This window comes from Cibotium barometz, chromosome 11 (assembly GCF_041138505.1).
Source record: "Cibotium barometz isolate CiBa-2024 chromosome 11, ASM4113850v1, whole genome shotgun sequence".
Lineage (NCBI taxonomy): Eukaryota > Viridiplantae > Streptophyta > Polypodiopsida > Cyatheales > Cibotiaceae > Cibotium > Cibotium barometz.
In genome coordinates this window covers 15,915,921-15,937,137 of record NC_141056.1, presented here as the reverse complement: position 1 = coordinate 15,937,137, position 21,217 = coordinate 15,915,921, and the positions used below count along the sequence as shown (strand labels likewise).

Here is a 21,217-nt window from a genome sequence, read left to right as displayed (position 1 = left end):
GATGCCATAAAGGCCTTGCATTTTTTAAACACCTCTTTGTAATTTTGTGGTCCTCCTAAGGCTAAATATTTGTATATAGTAACCTCCTAAGTTTGATTACCTAGGATGTACTAAAGAGGCTTATTTGTCCATGCCAATGGGGAATGACAACCCTACACATGACAATGTGGTGGATGGTTTTACAAAGCCCCTGACAATTTACATTAACAAGTGTGTCTCTTACTATTCTAGAAATGAAATGTATACCTACTATTGGCTTATTTGACCCGAAACCATCAAGGAGGCCATGCTTCTTTTGCAGAGATCTATGAGGCACATGCTAGTGGAACAAGGCATGGGTTTAGGGCTGATATTCGCACTTCAACTTTGGGCAAATCTTCAAGTGGAGTTGCTTATCACACACGGGTCCTCCTAGATTCCAAACCGTCTACGAAAGTGGTGGAAGAGGAAATTTCAGATTTGGTAACTCTTTTCCTCGATCTCCAAATGTTAATGGAAAGCAAGTTGATGCGAAAGCATCTAACAAGAGCAAGGTTATTGGTGAAGATCGTATTAACGATTTGAAGGACAAAAGCTTGTGCTTCAAGTGCAGTGACAAATGGAACAAGGCTCATTGGAAGGTTTCTAAGGGCAAGAAAATGACTATAAGTATGATATTCACAGAACCTTGCCATGAAGACATTAAGGAGGATATGGATGAATATGAGGAGTATTTTGAAGATGCCAACAATGAAGTTGAAGATGTAGAAAAGGATGGTGAATTCCCGTTTGAGCAAGGTGGATCAAAGAAGGGCGATGTCGACTATGATGATGGGTTACCATTGCCTATGAGTGCTTATTATGACACGGACAATATACCCTATGCAATATCTTAAGTGATGACTACTGGTTGCAACTTGCAAAGGGGCAATGAAGGCATGCATTAATGGAAGGGACAATATGGTTTTACGAAGCCTCAAGGAGTTGATAATGCAATGTGGCCATGTTTGACCTTTCTTCTGTACGCTTCTGCATGTTGCCATGTGGCCAGCTATGCAAGATGACAATGTTTCTTCAAACACATGGAATAGAGATGTTTTGGTTACATTGTATGATGCTCAAAGGATTGACAAAGGGAAACGTGGTCGTATGCTTTTTGCTGCTGATCATAAATGATTTAGCAGGCTAGGGGTTGGGCAAAGTATGTTAGGCAAAATTTTGTAAAGGTGTTTTGGCTTAGAGATCACACAGAGAGCAGTGCAGACATTGCAAAATGGTTCAATCACTACAATTTTGAAGTAGTTGATGTCCTCTTCCTACCATACCACTCCAAGTAAGTACACCTAGATTTTAGATTTAACAGTACTTTGCTTTTTTGGTTCCTTTATCTTTCTGGTCCTTATATTATTCTTCTTTTTGTAGCTCTCATTGGAGTTTTGTCTCCATTGACCTTGAACAAAAGAGATGTTATACATTTAACTCTCTTCAGGGTACCCACCAGGAGCTAGGCCTGTAAGTCTTATCCTTAATGTATTCTCATGAAACTTTGGAGTATGGAGAATGCTAATATCAAAGAAATTTGATAGTTCTCACATTTCCTTTGGTATTGTAGTGTCTTGAAAAGACTTTTTGATGCTCTGGACTTATGTCCTCCAAATACAAATTTACTCAACCTAATTGAACCAATTGAGATTGCAGGTTTGTGGAAGAACACCAATCTTGTTTTATCTTCTCTATAGAGAACTGTTTATCTTTATTTAAATTCTCATTATTTCATTTACAGACACCACAACAAACAGACCCATATTCTTGTGGATGAAGATTACTTATAACAGTTACATGTTGGACTCCTACTTTGGAGAGAAGCAGCCTGAGTTTGTAAGTCAAAAGATTTACAATCTTCAAAATTTCTAATTTTTAACATAAATGCAGTCAGTTTTTGAAAATAATATTTTCTTTATTGCAGATGCAAGAAGATAGTTTTGGCTCTGACTATGTCTATAGTTTTAGAGCCAATACAATTTTGAGGTTGCTACGACTTGCTTCTCCTATTCCTGCATCTCCTCCAATTCTAAACGAGCCAATATCCCCTTCCAATATTGATGTAAAAGTGATTACTGAGTAGAAAGATGATTTGAAATCTTTCAATGTAAATGATAACATTCTTGATGGGTTCCAAAAAGTTCAGGAGTAGCCTTCCAAAGTGCCTGAGGAGATGAAAGTGATAATGCACCTCAATGTGCTTTGTGCGAGCATGAAAAACTAGGTCTCTCGCAACTGCCAATGCGCTCTGAGTGTCAGTGTAGATAGAGGTGGCAGACTCCTGTCCAACACCCAAGTCAGCCATAAGCCGTCTGAGCCACACACACTCACATATGTCAACACGTGTCGCGTGTAAGGGCCACGTACTCGTGAAGGAAGCGCGCTGCATATGTCAACACGTGTCGTGTGTAAGGGCCACGTACTCACGAAGGAAGCTTACTACATAAACAGCTGGGCTCCTCGAGTCCTCCGGCTCTGCATTCGATCAAAGACACTGTTTGACAAGCAAACTGCCAAGCACAGGCTACCTGCCATAGTTCTTCGAGCTTTAGTGGGCTTCCGGTTACACGGAGTGGCAATGGCGCACGTTACGGGAAAGATTGAGGAGAAGATCGACCAGGCTGCCCATAAGATTAAGGTTCCAGGAGACGCTGTGCCCGGTGCCCATGGTCACGATCATGGTCTTGGCCATGGCGCAGGTCCACACTTGGGCGGCCCTCATGCCCCTGTAGGACCGCATTTGAACCACCATCCGGGAGGCCACGCAGCTGAACCAGTTCATGTGGCACCCCACCACGGTCCCCATGGAGGTCGGCCCCTCGACAAGATCAAGCACACGGTGAAGGGTGGGATCCAGAAGGTAACTGGCAAGTAACTGCACGTAAAGTTTGAATGTAATAATATATGCATCACCTTTTATCTTGAAAATAATAGTAAATATAATCTTTAATTTCCTTCTTTTAGTGAGTTACGTTTAAAATCATGTTTGTGATGTTCACATAATAATACCAGTGCTGAAGATATTTCTATTTACATGCAATACGATGCACATGATCTTAAAAACAAAGTTTGTCTCACTCCAACAAACATTTTTGGATGTTTTGGAAGTTTTGTTTAAAGCATTCTTTAGGCAAAATGTATCTTGAATTGTGCAAAAATCTTTGTATGTGAAACTTTACATGTTATACTTACGTGAATATGAGTGATTAACGCACGTGGAATTTGTATATGGGATTACATATGTATTTGCAAAAATATTTATATATGAAATTTTATACTTTAATGAATATAAGTCTAATTAATGGTGGATCGATGGATTGATACTCTTTTGGAAGTCTCGTCTACATGAGAAATTGATAAATGTAGTACTCAATCCTTATGTATTGATCACCTTGTGAAAAACCTTAATCTATACGATAGTTTATAAATACAATAGAAGTCAATAAATTGACCTTATAGGCATGCAACAAATAACCACCCTTCTTTCTATCTATTGACACATAATTGTGTGGACATCTTCTAGCTTTAATAACCTATTAAAGAAAGGGATATCTAGATTAACCTTGGATTAGCTTAGATTAGTCTTTAATTAACTTAGATTAAGAGATTAGTCTAGGTTTAGAGAGAAAAGAGAGTATTTCATGGATTATTAAAAGTTTGTTCCAAATATGGCTTATTTGTTGGTATATATACATGACCACCTCTTTCATACTCATAAGTGTTGTCCATGGGCATGATACATTGGCCTTAGGCCCATTATTCATATAAGACCATTCACTTTGTTGCAAACCATCCCCATCCAAGAGGTTTCGTGCTCGAAACCATTAATATGTGCAACCAAATCCACATAGATGAAGTATGTGATAATGAACTCGTGCCGAACTTGAAGCTCATTCTCACACCATGTATGGGAAGTCGAAAAGTGCATACATATGGCTATTAACTACCCAATAAGTCCTCAAAACAAGCCATAACATCTACCCCATAATGGCATGAGAACCTTGGGTAGTTTCCAAACATTGTGCATCCAATTCTCAAGGGTATAGGACTATCCATAGTGAATTCACAAGAATTTTCAAACATTGTGCATCCAACTCTCAAGGGTATAGGGTTGTCCCTAGTGGATTCACAGGAATTTCCAACAAGTTAATTCATTGTTCTTGACTCTCGTTGGACTTCATAAATTTATAACAACCCTTTGAATCCTTCCAATGTAGAGGCGGGTTGCCAAGAAGCTTCTTCCTTAGGTAGCCCTCGCCATTTGACCAAGTACTCCACTAATGTATGGTTGCGAAGAACTCTTTCTCTTGTACCCAAAATTGCTTCTGGCATATACTCAATCATATCCTCCTCATTCACTAGAGGTAATTCATCTTGCATAAATACCTCCGGCCCAAGGTAAGCTTTGAGATGTGACACATGTAACAACACTATGAATCTTTGAAGTTGATGGAAGTGTCAATTGATAGCAACTTCACCAACACGCCTCACCACCTTGTATGGCCCATAGTAGCGATGAGCTAACTTGGTATTTGTGTTGCCCTTGAGAGAACCATATCTTGTCTTTGAAATCCTCAAGAATACCCAATCTCCCTCCGTGAACTCCAAATTATGGTCTCAGATGAGCATTAGCATAATGTCTCATCCTTTCTTGAGCTTGCTTCATATTAGCTTTGCATTGTTGAAAGTGTGCATCCAAATTTTTCATCTCCTCTTTTGCATTAAGATTCACCCTCTTTCTTTTGAACCATCATTGGCATATTCACTTTGTACCCATAGAGTGCCTCAAAAAAGGGATACATACTATTATGAGCTGATGCGTACTATTATGAGCACACTCAGCAAAAGCGGCAAACCACTCATTCCAAACACCTTGCGTATCATGGCAATAGTGCAATCCTTCTTCTTGATCAAAAGTACGGATGATGCAAAAGGTGATTGGCTATGAGTTACCCATCCCATGTATATAAGCTCTTGCACTTGCTTTGCCACTTCATCCTTCTCCACTTTTGACAATCTACAAGGACGTTTGTTAACGAGCTTGGTATGCTGCTTAAGCTATATTCCATGATCCACCTCTCTTTTTGGTGGTAAGCACTTTGGCATTTGGAACACATCTTCATACTCCTTTAACAATTCCTTCATACTTGTATGCATAACCTCACCCTTTTTTCTCATTGCTTTCTTCCTTCTTGCAAAGTTGTAAAACATATATACTTCCCATTTTCTTTAGCTCCCTCTTGAGTTGTGTTGCATTGATCATCTTGATACTCGGCACATGAGTTTCAGTTAATGTAACCTCATAATTTCCATGTATAAAACTCATATATCCTTGCTAAAAGCTCATGTGAAACAACCCAAGAGTTGCAATCACATCCCAAAACAATGTCAATGGGACCCATATCCAATAAAAGTAAATCAACCTTACAAGTATAATCATTTGTGAGAATTAACCTCACATCTTTACATACCATTGTGAAATCCATCTTTGCTCCATTTAGCCACTTGAACTTCATGCCACAAGGTAAAGCTACGGGATGTAATTTGAGACTGTACATAGATTTGGTGTTGATAAAGTTGTGTGTGCTTCCATTATCAATCAAAACATGCACCACCCTTCCATTAATGCATGCCTTCATTTCCCCTTTGCAACCAACATAGGCATCACTTGAGATATTGCATAGGACAACCATATTGTCTTTGTCATAATAAGCATACATAGGCAATGGTAACCCATCATCATAGTCAACATCGCCCTTCTTTGATCCACCTAGGTCAAAACGGAATTCACCATCCTTTTCTACATCTTCAACTTCATTGTTGGCTTCTCTGAAATACTCCTCATATTCATCCATATCCTCCTTAATGTCTTCATGGCAAGATTCGGTGAGAATTATACTTAGAGTAATCTTCTTGATCTTACAAACCTTCCAATGAACCTTGTTTCATTTGTCACTGCACTTGAAGCACAAGCCTTTGTCCTTCAAATCATTAATATGATCCTTCACCAATAACCTTGCTCTCGTTAGATGCTTTCGCTTTCGCATCAACTTGCTTTCCATCAACATTTTGAGGTCGAGGAAAAGAGTTACCAAATTTGAAATTTCCTCTTCCACCTCTTCCATAGACAGTTAAGAATCTAAGAGAACCCGTGTGATAAGAAACTCCACTTGAAGATTTGCCCAAATTTGAAGTGCCAATATCAGCCCTAAACCCATGCCTTACTCCATTAGCATGCAATGTGTATACTTTGCCTCATAGATCTCTGCAAGAAGCATGGCCTCCTTAATGGTTTCGGGTCAAATAAGCTAATCGTAGATGTAAAATCCATTTCTAGAATAGTAAGAGACTTGTTAATGCAAATTATGCTTGAGGGATTGAGCTCATCCATGCTCATCTACCCTCTCCTAATTGTCTCCTTCCTCATCATTGCATGCTTTTAGTTTGAGTTGGCTGCTTGCCTACGTGTGCTTGCCATGGAGTGCATGCTTGCTTGAGTTACTTGCTTGGTTGCTTATATGAGCGTGCCTATGCTCTTGTGTCATTCATGTTTGAGAATTCCATGTGCATGCTTGCTTGAGTTTCTTGCTTGGTTGCTTATATGAGTGTGCCTATGCTCTTGTTCCATGCATGTTTGAGCATTCCATGCTTGCTTGCCTGCATGTTAAATGAGTTGCAAGATAGCAAGGGACGGTAGGGAGCGTACAAAGGAGCTCTCAGCTTGCCAATGAGCCACAAGTTATTTGCTTCTACGTATCGATTAGGGTAGGTTGCGACTATGCTAGGCTTTTGCAGGCTTTGGGTGAAGTTCCCATCCATAGTTGCCTAGGTAAAGGTGTGTAGAATAGCCAATATCTATCCTCACATCCTTTATAACTATTGACCTTAAAAGAAGTCTTTGGCATACTTGCTCATAGCTATTAATGTGGATTATTTTACTTTTCTAAAGATCATGAAGAGAATTTCTCAAACAAAGGCAACATTAAGCACAAAGTTTGAAATGGTAGATCTTGGACTTCTATTTTTTTCTTTAAGTGTTTAAGTCTAACGAGTGAAATAGAATCTTCATTTGACATAAAAATAAACTTATTATAACTACTAAAAGCATTCAATGTGTCCAAATGAAAATCAATGAGCACTCCATTTGAAGTTAATGTAAATCTTCATAGGAGAATCCATCGACATGTGTAAACAATGAAAACTACTAAAAGCTTGTGGTGGGAGGTCTTATCTATTTATTTAACACTCTTCTATTGTGAAGTTACATGCATTTTGACAAAGATTTTCATAAGCCTTAAGAAACCATTAAGCAAGTTTTGAGATACATCAATGACTTTTGATTAAGGCATTACCTATATGAGATCTAGTAATAACACCTTGACAAAAATTTGTGACTCAATTTGCGTAAGAGATATAGATAACAGGATATTGGTGAAGTGATATCCCCTTTCCCTTGGATCTAGATCCATCTTATGGTGGAGGATCAACAAGATGGAACCTATAACCTCCTTCTACCGAGGTTGAGTAGGAAGAAACATACTTTAACTCTTGCAAGGCACTTTCGCTGAGGAGGATTTTGGGACACATGACGGAAAGTCAAAGGCAACCTACAAAGTTAACATATGACAACCAAAGATGCATTGCAATTGCTAAAAGTCCGAGGTTTTATGCTCACATTGAGGCTCAATATCACTTTTGTGTGATCTCATCATAGATGGAGACGTGGCATTTTGGAACTATCCAACAAAAGACAAATGTGTAGATACATCTTCACCAAAGCTCTTGGGATTAAGACCTTGGAGCAACATCTTCATCAACTTGAGATTGGGCCAAAATAGTTGGGGTGAACCTTCTACAAGGGGTGATGGATATCAATGCTCCACAATCCTTTCGTGGCTATGAAAGTACTAGCTAACTCTAACTTGTAGCCCCCTTACATGAGAAGATTTTCATAAGTAACACGACAGTTACTTGGTAGGTCTTCATTTAAACACCAAGTGGTGGTGGTTACTTGGTAGGAATTCGTTTAAACACCAAGTGGTGGTTGAGGATGGCTAGATGGCTAGAGACAATTTTGGAGAAATTTGGCACATAGTGAGCTAGGCTACATGCATGTGCAATGGGTTATTGCTTACCTACCCATGTAAGTTATAAAAGGAGGGGATCCCAAACATCCATAACCTTGAGCATAAGTGAGGACTTGGGGCCAACACTTCGGCCAAGTTTTTGACAAGGAATATTCCCTCTTTTGCCATATTAAGAATATCCTTTTGAATATTTCCAATTGAATGGCATTGGTCACCGTCTCATCCCAATCTATGAACCCCTTAGTGACTAGTGACTAGACTATTTCAAAAATCATCATGTTTAAGCCCATGGATGAAGCAATCTAATAGCTGGTCATCTTGAAATTGTTTTAAGGCAGGGCATCGAGAGTTTAAGTGCTTGAGATGACTTATGAAGTCTCGCGTAGATTCTCCTCTGTTTCTCTTGGCAGTGTGTAGCTGGGAATCTAATCCCCATTTTGGTCCTTGTTTAGCGAAGGCGCCGATAAATAGGGTACAAACCACTATCATATATACCTTTTCCTTGGGCTTTAATGAGCAATACCATTTTCGTGCCTTGTTTTTAAGGGTTAAGCTGAAAGAACTAGCTCAAATATTATCAAAGCGCTCATTGAGTGCTTCACAGACCTGATCGAAAACCTCCGAGTCTAGGCGAGGGTCGCCTTCCCCTGTGAATTTTGTCATCATTTTGGCTATGTGAATAGTCCAGTTTAAGCCTTGCCTAGGCAAATCTTACAAGGGCTATGGCTATTGGCTTTTGCCTTCCCAATGGCTGATGCCATAGCCAGTGTTTGAAGTATCTACAATAGTTAGTATCATAGGTGTTGTTTGGGACATCATAGCATAGCGGAGGCTACACTCCAACCCACACACTTGTCAATCCGTGAAAGCAACCCGGTTAGCGCATAGAGGCTATCCCGAATGGGAGAAGATGAGTTAACCACATACTAATGACTTCTAGTCCTACTCAATCCTTCTCAACACTCAAGCAATCAATCTAACACAATCAACACATCAATCTAGCATTATCAAAGCATCAAGATTAGGCTACACTTAAGCACAAAGATACAACTTATGCAAAGAACCTAACATGCAAAGGGCTATCACACAAGCCTCAACTACACATCATTTCATGCACAAGCTTCATCACATGCACAACTCACAAATCAAGACATCATTAAGAAATCTAGATTAGCAAGTGTGTAGACCAAAACCTCATATCATTGAAAATGTAGAGAGTAGAGAGTACAAGATTAAAGCATGAATGGAGATGGAGAGCCTTGGGAGAGCACATGAGAAGGAGCTATGGAGCAAGCTCTCTCTATGAGCCTCTCAACCAAATGACCAAAGAGTGTTTTAGCTCTCAAATGGGCCACCTTTTATACAAAAATTCTAGAACTCCCAAAAGTTCCCATGTGGGATTATTGTCAAGCCCTCTCCCACATTCATCTACAACTTGGGATTCTTTTCAAGAACCCTAAGTGTCTTTTTTGTTGCATCCTTGTATTGATCTTGATTCGTCATGCAACACTCCCCCCTTCCTATTTTGCGCACGTCCTCGAGCGCGGTAGTAGCAAGAGCTGCAACAAAAAACAATTGATACATTAAAGTCTTTTATTGAAAAAAAAGAAAAGAAAAGAAAAGAAAAATCAGCAATGATAATTTCACACGTGAGCATACAAGTGCAAGGCTGATTAAAGTTTTAATGAGTCCTAAAATAGGTAAGTAAAGACTAGTCAAAGTGAGACTTAAGTGGTAGATAGTGCTATGCAAAGGCAAGTGTGCTTTGTACACCGCCGGTTATGACCGCAGTCTCAATGTTCTACAAGTACGTAAGTTATTCCTAAGTGGCAACCCTACTCCTAAATATGAGCAAAGGTGATTGGAACGCTCTTTTTTTTTTTTTTTTTTTGCTTTTTTTTGTGTGTGTAGAAGGTGATAAAGATTAAGGTTCTATCCCAAAGAGACCCAAGCAATGGCCAAGAGACCTCCGCCAAGAGAATCTAAAGACCGCTAAGTATCTCAAGGGCGACAGACCCTTTTTCTTTCTTTTATGACCTAAGGAGTACCCCATGAAGATGAGGGCATCGGTCTCAAGGGCCCATAGTGTACCCCAGAGTCCTACCAACATCTATCAAGGCGATAGATTCCTCAAAGTTCTTCTTCTGAAGTTCTTAGACATCAGTGTTCACCCCATGGAAACCAAGGCATCGGCCCCAAGGTGCTAAGACAACCTCAGGTCCTACCAAGCATTTCACATGGCGGTAGACACTTCGTGTCTCAATTCACTTTGTATATATATATATTTTTGTAGGGTATTATTTTCATAAATTTTTATGACTCTTAGCACCTAGCTCATATCTAAGAGGTAACTACCACTAGGGATAACTAATATACCTTGAAAACATAAGTACTTGGCATACTCCATTGGTATATATCCTACACTGTCTTTAAATAGAAATATCTTTTACTAAGTCTTCTAAGACTCTAGAACTCACTCACCATATTTTAACAACTAATCAAAAACTTAAACCAGCCAACATTGTGTGAACATGCAAACCATATATTCGAAAGATAAGAGCACATAAAGAAATAAAGATTAAGATCTGAATACACCTGTTGTAGTGCCCTTTTGATGTTGTTCATTTGCATTGATGAATTGCTGATTTTGGTGCAGATTGCTCCTCCTTGATCTTGGTAGGCGTAGCCTGTCTCTCCCCTTCCTAATTTGTTTGCACGATAGGTGGTCTATTGGGGCGTGTTTGATGCTCTTGTTTTTGACGGAGATCTCTGCAAAATTTTTATTAACAAACACGAAAAGAAAAGAAAAAATAAAATTTTTCATTGGTGCCAAACACCGAATATAGCCGAGGGGAAAAACCCAGTGGGATAAAAGTGCCCTGGCTTGTCGATCTTATTGTGGAGTCATTGAACTTACCCTTGCGCTGGTGGTGGAGATTATCTCAAAAAGAACATAATCCTTTAAAGGCGTAAGGCACCACACTATTCAAACATTGATCTACCAAAGAGCTTCATTTGTAGTGCTAATGCCTTATCTTTGGTTTTAGGTATGTCCTTCTTGGGTGGGAATTTTATCAATTGTCTTGGAATTTGAGCAAGATAAGAGGTTTTAGGCTTTGAAATGCTAGAATCTATGCTCAAATGAGACACATTTGGACTTGTCGTAGGTACACAAGTTGATGGTTGAATTATGTAACAAGGAGAAATCGAGACAACAGGTGTTTCAATACATGTTTTAGGAAGATCAACACAAGTAGTTTTGTAGGTGCTATCACAGCCACCTTTCCTTTCTTGAAGAATTTGTGTTGATTTCTTTTGCACCCACTGATATGGAAAATCAAGGGTGATATTTTGAATCTTTCTGAAAGATTCTGTTACCCCTAGCAAGGCATGGCATTTTGGAAGCCAAATTGCTGTTGCACCCTCATAATAGCCTTGTGCTTTGAGCACATGTTTTGGGACCCATCGAGTAACAATCCGAGGTTTAGGCTTGGAAATGATGTGCTTCTTAGGAGGCTTACCAACTGGACTAGATGGTACAAGTTTGTACGCAGCTTTGGGTAGCCACATTGATAATTCCTTCTTACCTGGCCTTCTTTGAGCAGCAACTAGAGTAGTTGGAACATGCCAGCCATGACCCTCACTTGAGTACTCATCAATTATCCACATCATTTGTTTTGGAGTTTCAATAGCAGATTTTGAAAGTGGGTTGTCCTGTAAGACCTTTGTCACTGGAATTTGTCGTACAAACTCCCATTGGTTCTCAACCCCCTGATCCATTTTACTCTTGCCTTTCCTATCCCTTTCCAAATTTAGATCTACAAGAAGTAAATCATCTATGGATGGCTTTGAGGACTGGGCATTGGATGGTCCAGGCATGTCCGGCTCGATGAGCCAGTCATCTCTCGACTCCCTTGCTCTGGAAAGTTCTGATAAGTCTAAGAACTCGGTTTTAGAGAGCTCCCCTAATTTGTCTACCTTTTCTGGATGGTAGGTGACTTCGTAGCGAACACCATCTCCACCCATATACATGTTACCCTGGTCATTGACTAGAGGTGCTCTATCAAGTTCTGAGAATATGTCGGCGATCTTAACAAGATACCGTTGTTGTGGGTCCCTAAAGATCTCAGCTCCTTGAGCATTTGTGTAGACATATTGGAGTCTCACATTGAGTGTTAACCCCATGGTGTCGGCTTCAAATGGATTAAAGGATCTTGAGGGTGTCCTATTTGGGGCTACGGGATGACTATTTGTCGGCTCTAGATTGTCCATGGACAATGAACTAGTTGTTCTAGAGGAAAGGGTATCGGATTGGGATTCCGAAAGGGTTTCAGCAATATCTGCCAAATTGCCTACCGATTGGGTCCCACTTTCTTGCGTAGGTACTCTAGAAGGTGCCCTAGGTCCTATGGCAGAATCTACACGACGTCCCAACCGCAAGTGCATAAGGTCAAAATTTTGTTTTGGTTTTTTTTATGTGTTTTTGTTTCGTTTTGTTTTTGTTTGTTTTGGTTTTGGTTTTTGTGTTTTGTTTTGTTTTTTTTTGATAAATATATATATATATATATGTATATATATATATATATATTTTACCCTACCTAACCACTAAAGGCAACTAAAAATGAGTATATGGGTAACAAACTATCCTATATTTTTTTTAATTTAATTATGATTTTTTTAAATGATTTTATGTTTTTTTATTTTTTTTAACACAAAAATTATGAATCACACTAAAAAAGATACTAATTATGCACAAAGTTACAAAAATTAAAAAATACAGGTTAAACTAATTATGCAAAAAATTAAAGAATGAAGAATTACAAATTCTGCAAAAAAGTAGACTCCTAATAAATACTCAAATTTTTTTTTCTTTTTATTTTTTTGTTTTGTTTTGTTTTTTTTTTTTTTTTTTAAATTTTCTTTAGTTTTCTTTTGTTTTTTTCTCCTTTGGTTGGTTTGTTTTTTTTTTACTAATAAATTTCGTGCCAAATATAAAAAATATGAATTTACTAATTATGCATCATTTACAAAAATAAAAATAAAAATGCAAGCTACCTTAATTATGCAAAAATTTAAATGATGAACAATGGTTTCAAAATACAAAAATAAAAATTGTTTTTTTCTTCTTCTTTTTTTTTTTTTGGTTTTGTTTTGTTTTGTTTTTGTTTTTGTCTTTTTTTTTTAATAACAAAAAGTTAAAACAATGCAAATCACTCTACTTATGCTACAAATTACAGAAATGAAAAAAATAAAAAATATGCAAACAATATGGACTCAAAAAAAATAATTTTTTTTTCTTTTTTTATTATTTTTTTTCCTTTCTTCTCTCTATTTTTTTAAATATTTAATTGTTTTCTTTTTTCTCTTTTTTTTTCTTCTTTTTTTTCTTCTTTTTTTTTTTAATTTCTTTTTCTTTTCTTTCTTTCTTTTTCTTTTTTAATCTCTTTTTTTTTAAAATTTAATTATTTTTTAAATCTTTTTTCTCTTTTTTTTAAATAAAAAAATATTTTTTTGGATTTTATTTAAAAATACAAAAAAACATTGAAAAATTAATTAAAAAAATAAAAAAAAATACCACCTACCTTATCTTTTTCCACCGCTTCGCCGCTCTCCGGAAGTGTCGCTGCATCCACGTGCTTTGCCTTCTCCCCGTTTGCTGCAGCCAGCTGCTCGTCGGCCCCCACCTTCTTCTACAGAGTTGATGCCTTTAATGCTTCACCTGCCGGCCACTTCACCGTCTTCTTCAGTTCGTAGCGTGCTTTCTCCTTACCGCAGCCACCGCAGCCACCGCTTCCACGCCTTCGATTTCTCTTCGACTCCTGCTGTGGCCCGCCACCACCGCCTTCGCTCTCGGCTTCCCTTTCGCCACCCTCTGCTTCCGCCTCCTTGCACAGTCACCTCTCTTGCTGCAGTCCGCGGCTCTCTCCAGCAGCCGCCGCTCCGCGCCTCCACGCTTTGCTTGCGGCCAACCTTCCACTGCTGCAGGCAACAGCCACTTCTCCACGCTTCACGCCTCTCCTCTTCGATGACCTACAGCCTTTCCGCTTCTGCCGGCTGCCCAGCAGCTGCCTGCCTTCGCTCTCTGCAGTCGCCTGACCCCGCCAGCCAGCTGAAGCACCAGCCGCCACCTTCGTTAGCTTCAACCCGCCTACGCCATCGCCGCCGGCTGTGCAGGCGCTATGCCAACGCCTTCGTTCTCATCCGCCTACGCCTTCGCCGCCGGCCGCCTACACCAACAAAACGATTTTGTTTTTTTTTTAAATTTTAAAAAAACGTCTGCTGCACGCCGCTTTTCAGCGCCCTGTGCGCTAACGTTATGCAGCCCTTATAAATCTATATAAAGCCTTGGCTTTCAGCGTATATATAACAATATATAGAAATATATATATATATATATATATATATATATATATATATATATATATATATATATATATATTTCTTTGCTGCGGACGCCTCTCTACCAAGCAACAAATCCAAACTATACAAGCAACCAATCAAAACAATAAAAGAAAGAAAGAAAAAGAAAAAGAAAAAAACCGCTTCCAATGCTCTCAATGCTCTACCTCCCACTCACCAACCCCGTCACCAATGCAACAACAGAGAGTGCTTAAATCCGATTAATGGCGGGATTTCTCTACCGCAAAGAGGTTTTAATTAATTTTGTTTGTTTGTTTTTTTTGCTTCTAATCAAAAAAACGAAAGCACACAAGGCGCCCTTGAGATCACACACTCAATGCCCTTGCAAACTCTACTCTAATCTACCCTAATCCACGATTTTGCAATCAATGGAGCACTTCGTAAGAAGTAATGGTTAACACCCTTCACTAACTTAGGTGTGCGTTCCCCGGCAGCGGCGCCATTGTTTGGGACATCATAGCATAGCGGAGGCTACACTCCAACCCACACACTTGTCAATCCGTGAAAGCAACCCGGTTAGCGCATAGAGGCTATCCCGAATGGGAGAAGATGAGTTAACCACATACTAATGACTTCTAGTCCTACTCAATCCTTCTCAACACTCAAGCAATCAATCTAACACAATCAACACATCAATCTAGCATTATCAAAGCATCAAGATTAGGCTACACTTAAGCACAAAGATACAACTTATGCAAAGAACCTAACATGCAAAGGGCTATCACACAAGCCTCAACTACACATCATTTCATGCACAAGCTTCATCACATGCACAACTCACAAATCAAGACATCATTAAGAAATCTAGATTAGCAAGTGTGTAGACCAAAACCTCATATCATTGAAAATGTAGAGAGTAGAGAGTACAAGATTAAAGCATGAATGGAGATGGAGAGCCTTGGGAGAGCACATGAGAAGGAGCTATGGAGCAAGCTCTCTCAATGAGCCTCTCAACCAAATGACCAAAGAGTGTTTTAGCTCTCAAATGGGCCACCTTTTATACAAAAATTCTAGAACTCCCAAAAGTTCCCATGTGGGATTATTGTCAAGCCCTCTCCCACATTCATCTACAACTTGGGATTCTTTTCAAGAACCCTAAGTGTCTTTTGTTGCATCCTTGTATTGATCTTGATTCGTCATGCAACAGGTGTCGATACCACCATTGGAGCTCTCATAGCCAGATATGGATGTGTATACCTTGGGGGGAAACCTGGGGGTGTAGCATATGTGGGGTGTGGTGAGGGTCTCCCATAATGTGGAGTGTCTTGGCGGTGTGCTACGGATTGCGCTTATTGGCTTACAATGGCTATGATCTAAGAAAACAGTTAAATGGGGTGTAGGTGGAGTAAATGGTCGAAAACTAGTATCCCAAACTTGTACATCCTTAGATCCAAGAAGTGGAATCCAGTTCTTGAGGTTTTGGGTATACCTATGTGATTTGGGAGAATACTTGGGGGCATTGCATACCCCGACAATCCTAGAGAAACAACCAAAGATGGGTGTCGTAACATGACTCATCAACGGCGTTTCAATTTCACACAAGTGATTCCCTAGCTACTTAGGTTATAACATAGGACAAGGGCTACTCTTGGGGTATAATTACTCTGGACACTTTTCTTTTTTGATCTACCATTGTGATATGCAATCTACTATGAGTTGTAGCGCATGCCCTCCACTGATTGATGCATCTATGTATAGCATAATTTCTTCCTAGTGGATGAGGTAGGACCCAAGGGTTTTCATATACTAATATGGTTTGTGCCCCAAGGTCATACGACTAGTCTGCAGTGTCAATTCAGTTTGGATGCAGTGTGATGCCAGCCTTGCAGCAAGAGTCATCCAACGCAGGGCCTCCTGTGCAGAGCTCGAGTGCTATAGTAATGATAGGCCTAACAACAAATGTACTCCCCCATTAGCATCCCTAGCAATTATAGATGCTAAAATTGCTTAACGCATTTTCATTTCTTTAAGAGCTTCCCTATCTAAGATTCAAACTACATTGGTAGTTTCTTCATACGTGAATTCCGCCTTTTTCCTCCACACCATATGGGGCCTTATTTGCGAAAAATAGGGAATTCTAGCATACCACCACACCGGTCTGACATTTGATGGCCACAAAACTTGGAAAATGGGGGGAGGGGTATGTCTTCCCCCCCACTTTCCAAGTTTTGGTACCACCGAACATCGCACGGGTTGGGTATTCTACTAGAATTCCTAGTTTTTTACTCAAAAGGCCCTATATGGCCCGTGGAGAAAAAACTAGAATTCTAGCACCCCTACTAAGTCGTGCAGCATTGGATGGCCATGAAACTTCGCAAGTGGGGGGAGAGGAATGCCCTCCCTTCACTTGACAAGTTTCATTGCCATCAAACGTTGGATCGGGGTGGTGGTCCGCAGAAATCCCCTTTTTTTACTCCACCGGCTCTATTTGCAAAAAATCGAGGAATCTAGCGCACCACCACACCAATCGAGCACTCGATGGCCAAGAAACTTAGCAAGTGAGGGGAAGGGGGTCCCCTCTCTCTAGTTGCCAAGTTTTTTCACCATCGGTTGTCGCACGGGTTGGGTAGCGCGCTAAATTTCCCAGTTTTTTGTTCCTAAGGCTCCATATGGCTCATGGAGATAAAATTGGAATTCTAGCACACCTCCTAGCTCGTGCAATGTCATATGGTCATGAAACTTGGCAAGTAGGGGGCAAACTCATCAAAACTAGGTGTAAGAAACCATAAATTAACAAATGAACATCTCAATCAAGCACTTTAACGTGATTTAGAGAGCATGATTATTAATCAGATCCAAACACAAGTTAACTTCAATAAACCTCAATTATCTATAGCATCATCATCTAATTTCATCTACTCAAGACTATGATTGTAGCAATCATACTGCTAATGAGAACATCATCTAGTTTCATACGCTCAAGATTATGATCTAACAATCGTCTATAACATCATCTAACTTCATCCACTCCAAGATTTTGATTGTAACGAAGAATAAGGTGGCGTACGTTGTTTGCATGTTTGAGCTTGGCTCCTTTGAACACTAGTGAGCTCTTCTGCAAACCAGACTTGGATCTCTTGACGTAGAGGACCTCTATTTTACCCCCAAAAAAAGTAAAATTTTAAAAATTACAGTTTTCTAGCACTAGTAAGAAAGCCATAAAAGTGGCTTAAATAATTAACAACACACGGGCATAAGCTATGATTTTATCAACATTTTAGGTGAATACATACATTGCATATATGTTGAGATTCTCCACGGCATTTTGGACCTGTTATCACTACGAACAGTTCTTTTAAGAAATACAAACAATGAGACAGTTTTACCTTGATTATGACCACTATAAGATAGCCTTTCCAAGAGATTCTCCTTTGTGTGCTAAGAAGAATTTCTTGAAAGTATTCTGTTTGGAACGTAATAGGTAGACAAATGTATTTTCTTCGAAAAACCTCCAAATAGCCACAACAGTGGTTTATTTTTACAAAACTAGCGTTTAGTATGGTCTTCAACACTATGATAGAAGCCATGAGAAAATCTTTGAATGCACATCCACACTGTAACCTCTAGACCTTGTTTGCATTGTTCAAAGAAATGTCAATTTTGTTGAGAAGACATGCCAGACCTTTTGCCAAGCATAATAAAAGGCACATGTCATCCTAGAACTGTGGATCCATCTGTTTCAATAATCTTAATGCATATAACAATCACATAGAGAGTCCCAACACCAAGATAAACCCACTTTCTTTTTGTAAGTAAAATACACACAAATTCATATGAAAACCAAAGACATACAACTTCAGGTTTCAACTTCACCACAAACAGACTGAAATTATGCTGTTAAGCATAAGCATCTCTTTTACGTTAAAAACCTTAACTTTGTAACTGAATTGTGCGTTTTGCGCGAGAGCTGGCCTCAAAAAGCTAATAAACATGATTGTACTGCATGCGGAATCTACAAGTTACACAAAAGCAAAAGCCAAAGACACATTGTCAAATATGATGCACAATGCACATCATCATAGCCATTGCAAAATACATGAAAAACCATGAGAAGAATGCGAAAAACGAGTTATAAACATTACGTTGTGATCAAGTAGTAGAGACTGAACTGAAATCCTTGTAGCACTTGTGATTAAGCAATGTGCTCCACAAAAAATGGGTCAACCCCCATATTAAGCATCAAGCAACTCAGCTCATTCTATGTCAAGCAACTTTGAAACGAAGCAGAGGTTCGAATCTAACCACAACAGTTCTGAATCCTCTTTCTCCAGAGTATCCCACCACTAGGGGCCAACCATTCAATAGTTTTAAACAACTCTTTTAATAGCAGATGTTTTCTTAAGAATGACATCCTCAATCAGCTACCTAAGGTTATGAACCTTTAATCATGCAGAAAAGTGGAAAACAAATAGCTTTAAGCCAAATCTTCTCATCAGTAGCACTTACTGCAAGCACGAAAAAGAGAAAAGGAAAAGGAAAAGAAAAGAAAAGAGAAAAAAAGAGGAAAACATTGCACTTGCGTTTTCATGAGAAAGAGAAGCAGAAGCCTAACCTGCTTGAGTTTCCATGGCTACTTTGGAGAGCACAGCAACCCAGAGCTGGGACTTCGAGTTGAGGGTGGGAAGAGGACTAGGAAGAATTTGCGATTGCGGAGACGAGGCGTAGCAAGGGACGAGCACGGCGAAGCTGTCGTCGCTGCTGAAGCCAGGGCCATGGGATTCATACCAGCCGATGGACCAATCCAAAGCCCCTTGATCAGACGCGCTATTGCTTGAAGATGAAGAGGCCTTCGCGAGCTCCCTTGCAGCATCCACTCGGCTTTCTTTCTCTGCCGAATGTTCCCTTCCTATCCAGCTTATTTGCCGTGCAAGAAGACTCCTTGCCTTCCTCCTGCTCAGGCTTATAAGCTTGAGAAACGCAAGCTCACCATGACTTTGATTAAGGCAAGCTTGCTGTATAAATATGTGTGCGGGGAGGTCGACGAATAGACTAAAGAGCGGCAAAAGCAGCTCCCTGGCTATGGCAGTAAAAGTTCTCTGGCTATACTAGCGACGGCCGAGGACAGAAGCTTCCTTCCTGACTATGGCGATGTAGGACAAAAAGGTCGATCTTTCTGCAACGGCAGCTCGATAAAGTCGAAGCCGAAGAAAAGGACTTTGGCTATGGCGATCAGAGGAAAAAAACTTTGCGTTGAATGGCGATGGAGGAAAGCTCGCTATATACAACCCGCGTAACACACACACACACACGATATCAAGGAGTTGTTCACATGACTACAGAGAGTGTATACAGAACAGATGATGAAGGTAAGATTTGGCAGCTATGGCGGTGAGCCTTTTGTAGAGGAAGACATCTGCGTTAACCAAGGGCAGCGAGGAGGTAAAAAGCTCAGTGCTCTGCAACTCTCCCTTCTGTGCCTCTCTGCTTGGCTATGAAAATCATGAAGAGCGACGAACTTTCGACCCCTCTCAGATACTCCGCCTCGCCCATCTCCCTTTTGTCGCTTTCCTCGCGCCCTCAGCAGGTCTTCCTCTTGTTGGGCCGCCTGATATGATACATTAGAGAGGCTGGAGTGTCCCTATTTACTTGCTATCTCTCCCATTAGCTTCTTACGGTGGGGGAGGCCGTTAGACGCTCCTCTGCCCACGAATCGACACCCTAGTGGCGGTTCTGTAGATTCGTCTCCGCTGTCGCACCCGGTCATCGCGTGCTCGACATCAATGCCACCGTGCGAATCGCGATAGACAAGACTCTTGGCATGATGCAGCGACAGGTGTGGCACGCCTCGGAAGAGCCTCCTTTTTCCACCATTCAACACAACCCCATCTATCAAACGGCGGCCTTTCGTAAAGGAAAGCTCATCCCAACCTGCAACCTTCTCCGGCCTCGGTTCATCACTCCCCTCCCATCATCCTATGCAAGGAGCTAAGCAAATAAGGGAGATGGAAGCCTCATGTCCCAAGACTCCATACCGAGAGCGCCATTCACATCGCTCCTCACACCAGGTAAAGGAGCATGCGCACCTCTTATCCCCAGAGATGCGACCAAGCGGAGCCTTCGACCCCTCCCCAACAAGAAGCCCATGTCGTTTATGGAGAGCAGCTATATGGAAGAGAAGGAGGTCGGTAGGCTTCTGACAATGCTCCACAAGGACCCAGCCCTCGTGCAGGACTGCAATCTGGGGCCCGATGATGAAGAAGGAGACGGCGTTCAACGTGCTGAGCAAGAAGGCAATCGAAGTTCAAAAGGTAAACCATCTGTCTTTTTGCCCATGAATTTGGTGCATGACTGGCTCATGGTTTACCAGTCCCGTGCCCTCATAGGTTTCTGTCATGGCCCTCGTCCCTCGACGGATGTCCTTAGAGGATTGGTTAGGGTACCAAGGGGTGTAGAAGTTGAGCATATCCAGTTCTTACCAAACAATTACTATTGCTTCTTATTTAAAAAAGCCGAGATGACCCTCAATATCCTAGGGCAGGACAGTGGATGATTAGAAACACTCCTTTGTCTTTGTTTCGGTGGCACTCTAACTTTTCACCAAATGGTCCTAAACCTTCAAGATTCCCAGTGTGGGTAGAGCTCTCAGACCTTCCCATTCACCTACATCCTTTGTTAAAATACATTGTGGAACCATTAGGGAAACTGCTTGGTCAAAGATTGAAGTCTGATATGAATCCCCAGTGGCACCC

The 21,217-nt window shown here is 40.4% G+C and overlaps 1 protein-coding gene across 1 annotated transcript; it reads right to left on the bottom strand.

Moving 5' to 3' along the window:
• Positions 1-17,957: 17,957 nt before the first annotated feature.
• On the bottom strand, positions 17,958-20,612 carry LOC147633821 (uncharacterized). The gene is made up of 6 exons (XM_086805591.1): positions 20,501-20,612; positions 20,176-20,396; positions 19,985-20,073; positions 19,806-19,881; positions 19,081-19,573; positions 17,958-18,480 (listed from the first exon to the last, which is right to left on the bottom strand). Exons 1-6 carry the CDS (start codon positions 20,610-20,612, stop codon positions 18,338-18,340), a joined length of 1,134 nt encoding a protein of 377 aa, XP_086661717.1. The 3' UTR covers positions 17,958-18,337.
• Between the last annotated feature and the right edge of the window lie 605 nt (positions 20,613-21,217).

Coding starts and splice junctions, on each gene's coding strand:
- LOC147633821 (XM_086805591.1), bottom strand. CDS start 20,612: ATGGGCTTCTTGTTGGGGAGGGGTCGAAGGCTCCGCTTGGTCGCATCT. Junction 20,397..20,500: donor CGATGTGAATGGCGCTCTCG/GTATGGAGTCTT, acceptor AGAAGGTTGCAG/GTTGGGATGAGCTTTCCTTT. Junction 18,481..19,080: donor AGCCATGGAAACTCAAGCAG/GTTAGGCTTCTG, acceptor TGTAACTTGTAG/ATTCCGCATGCAGTACAATC.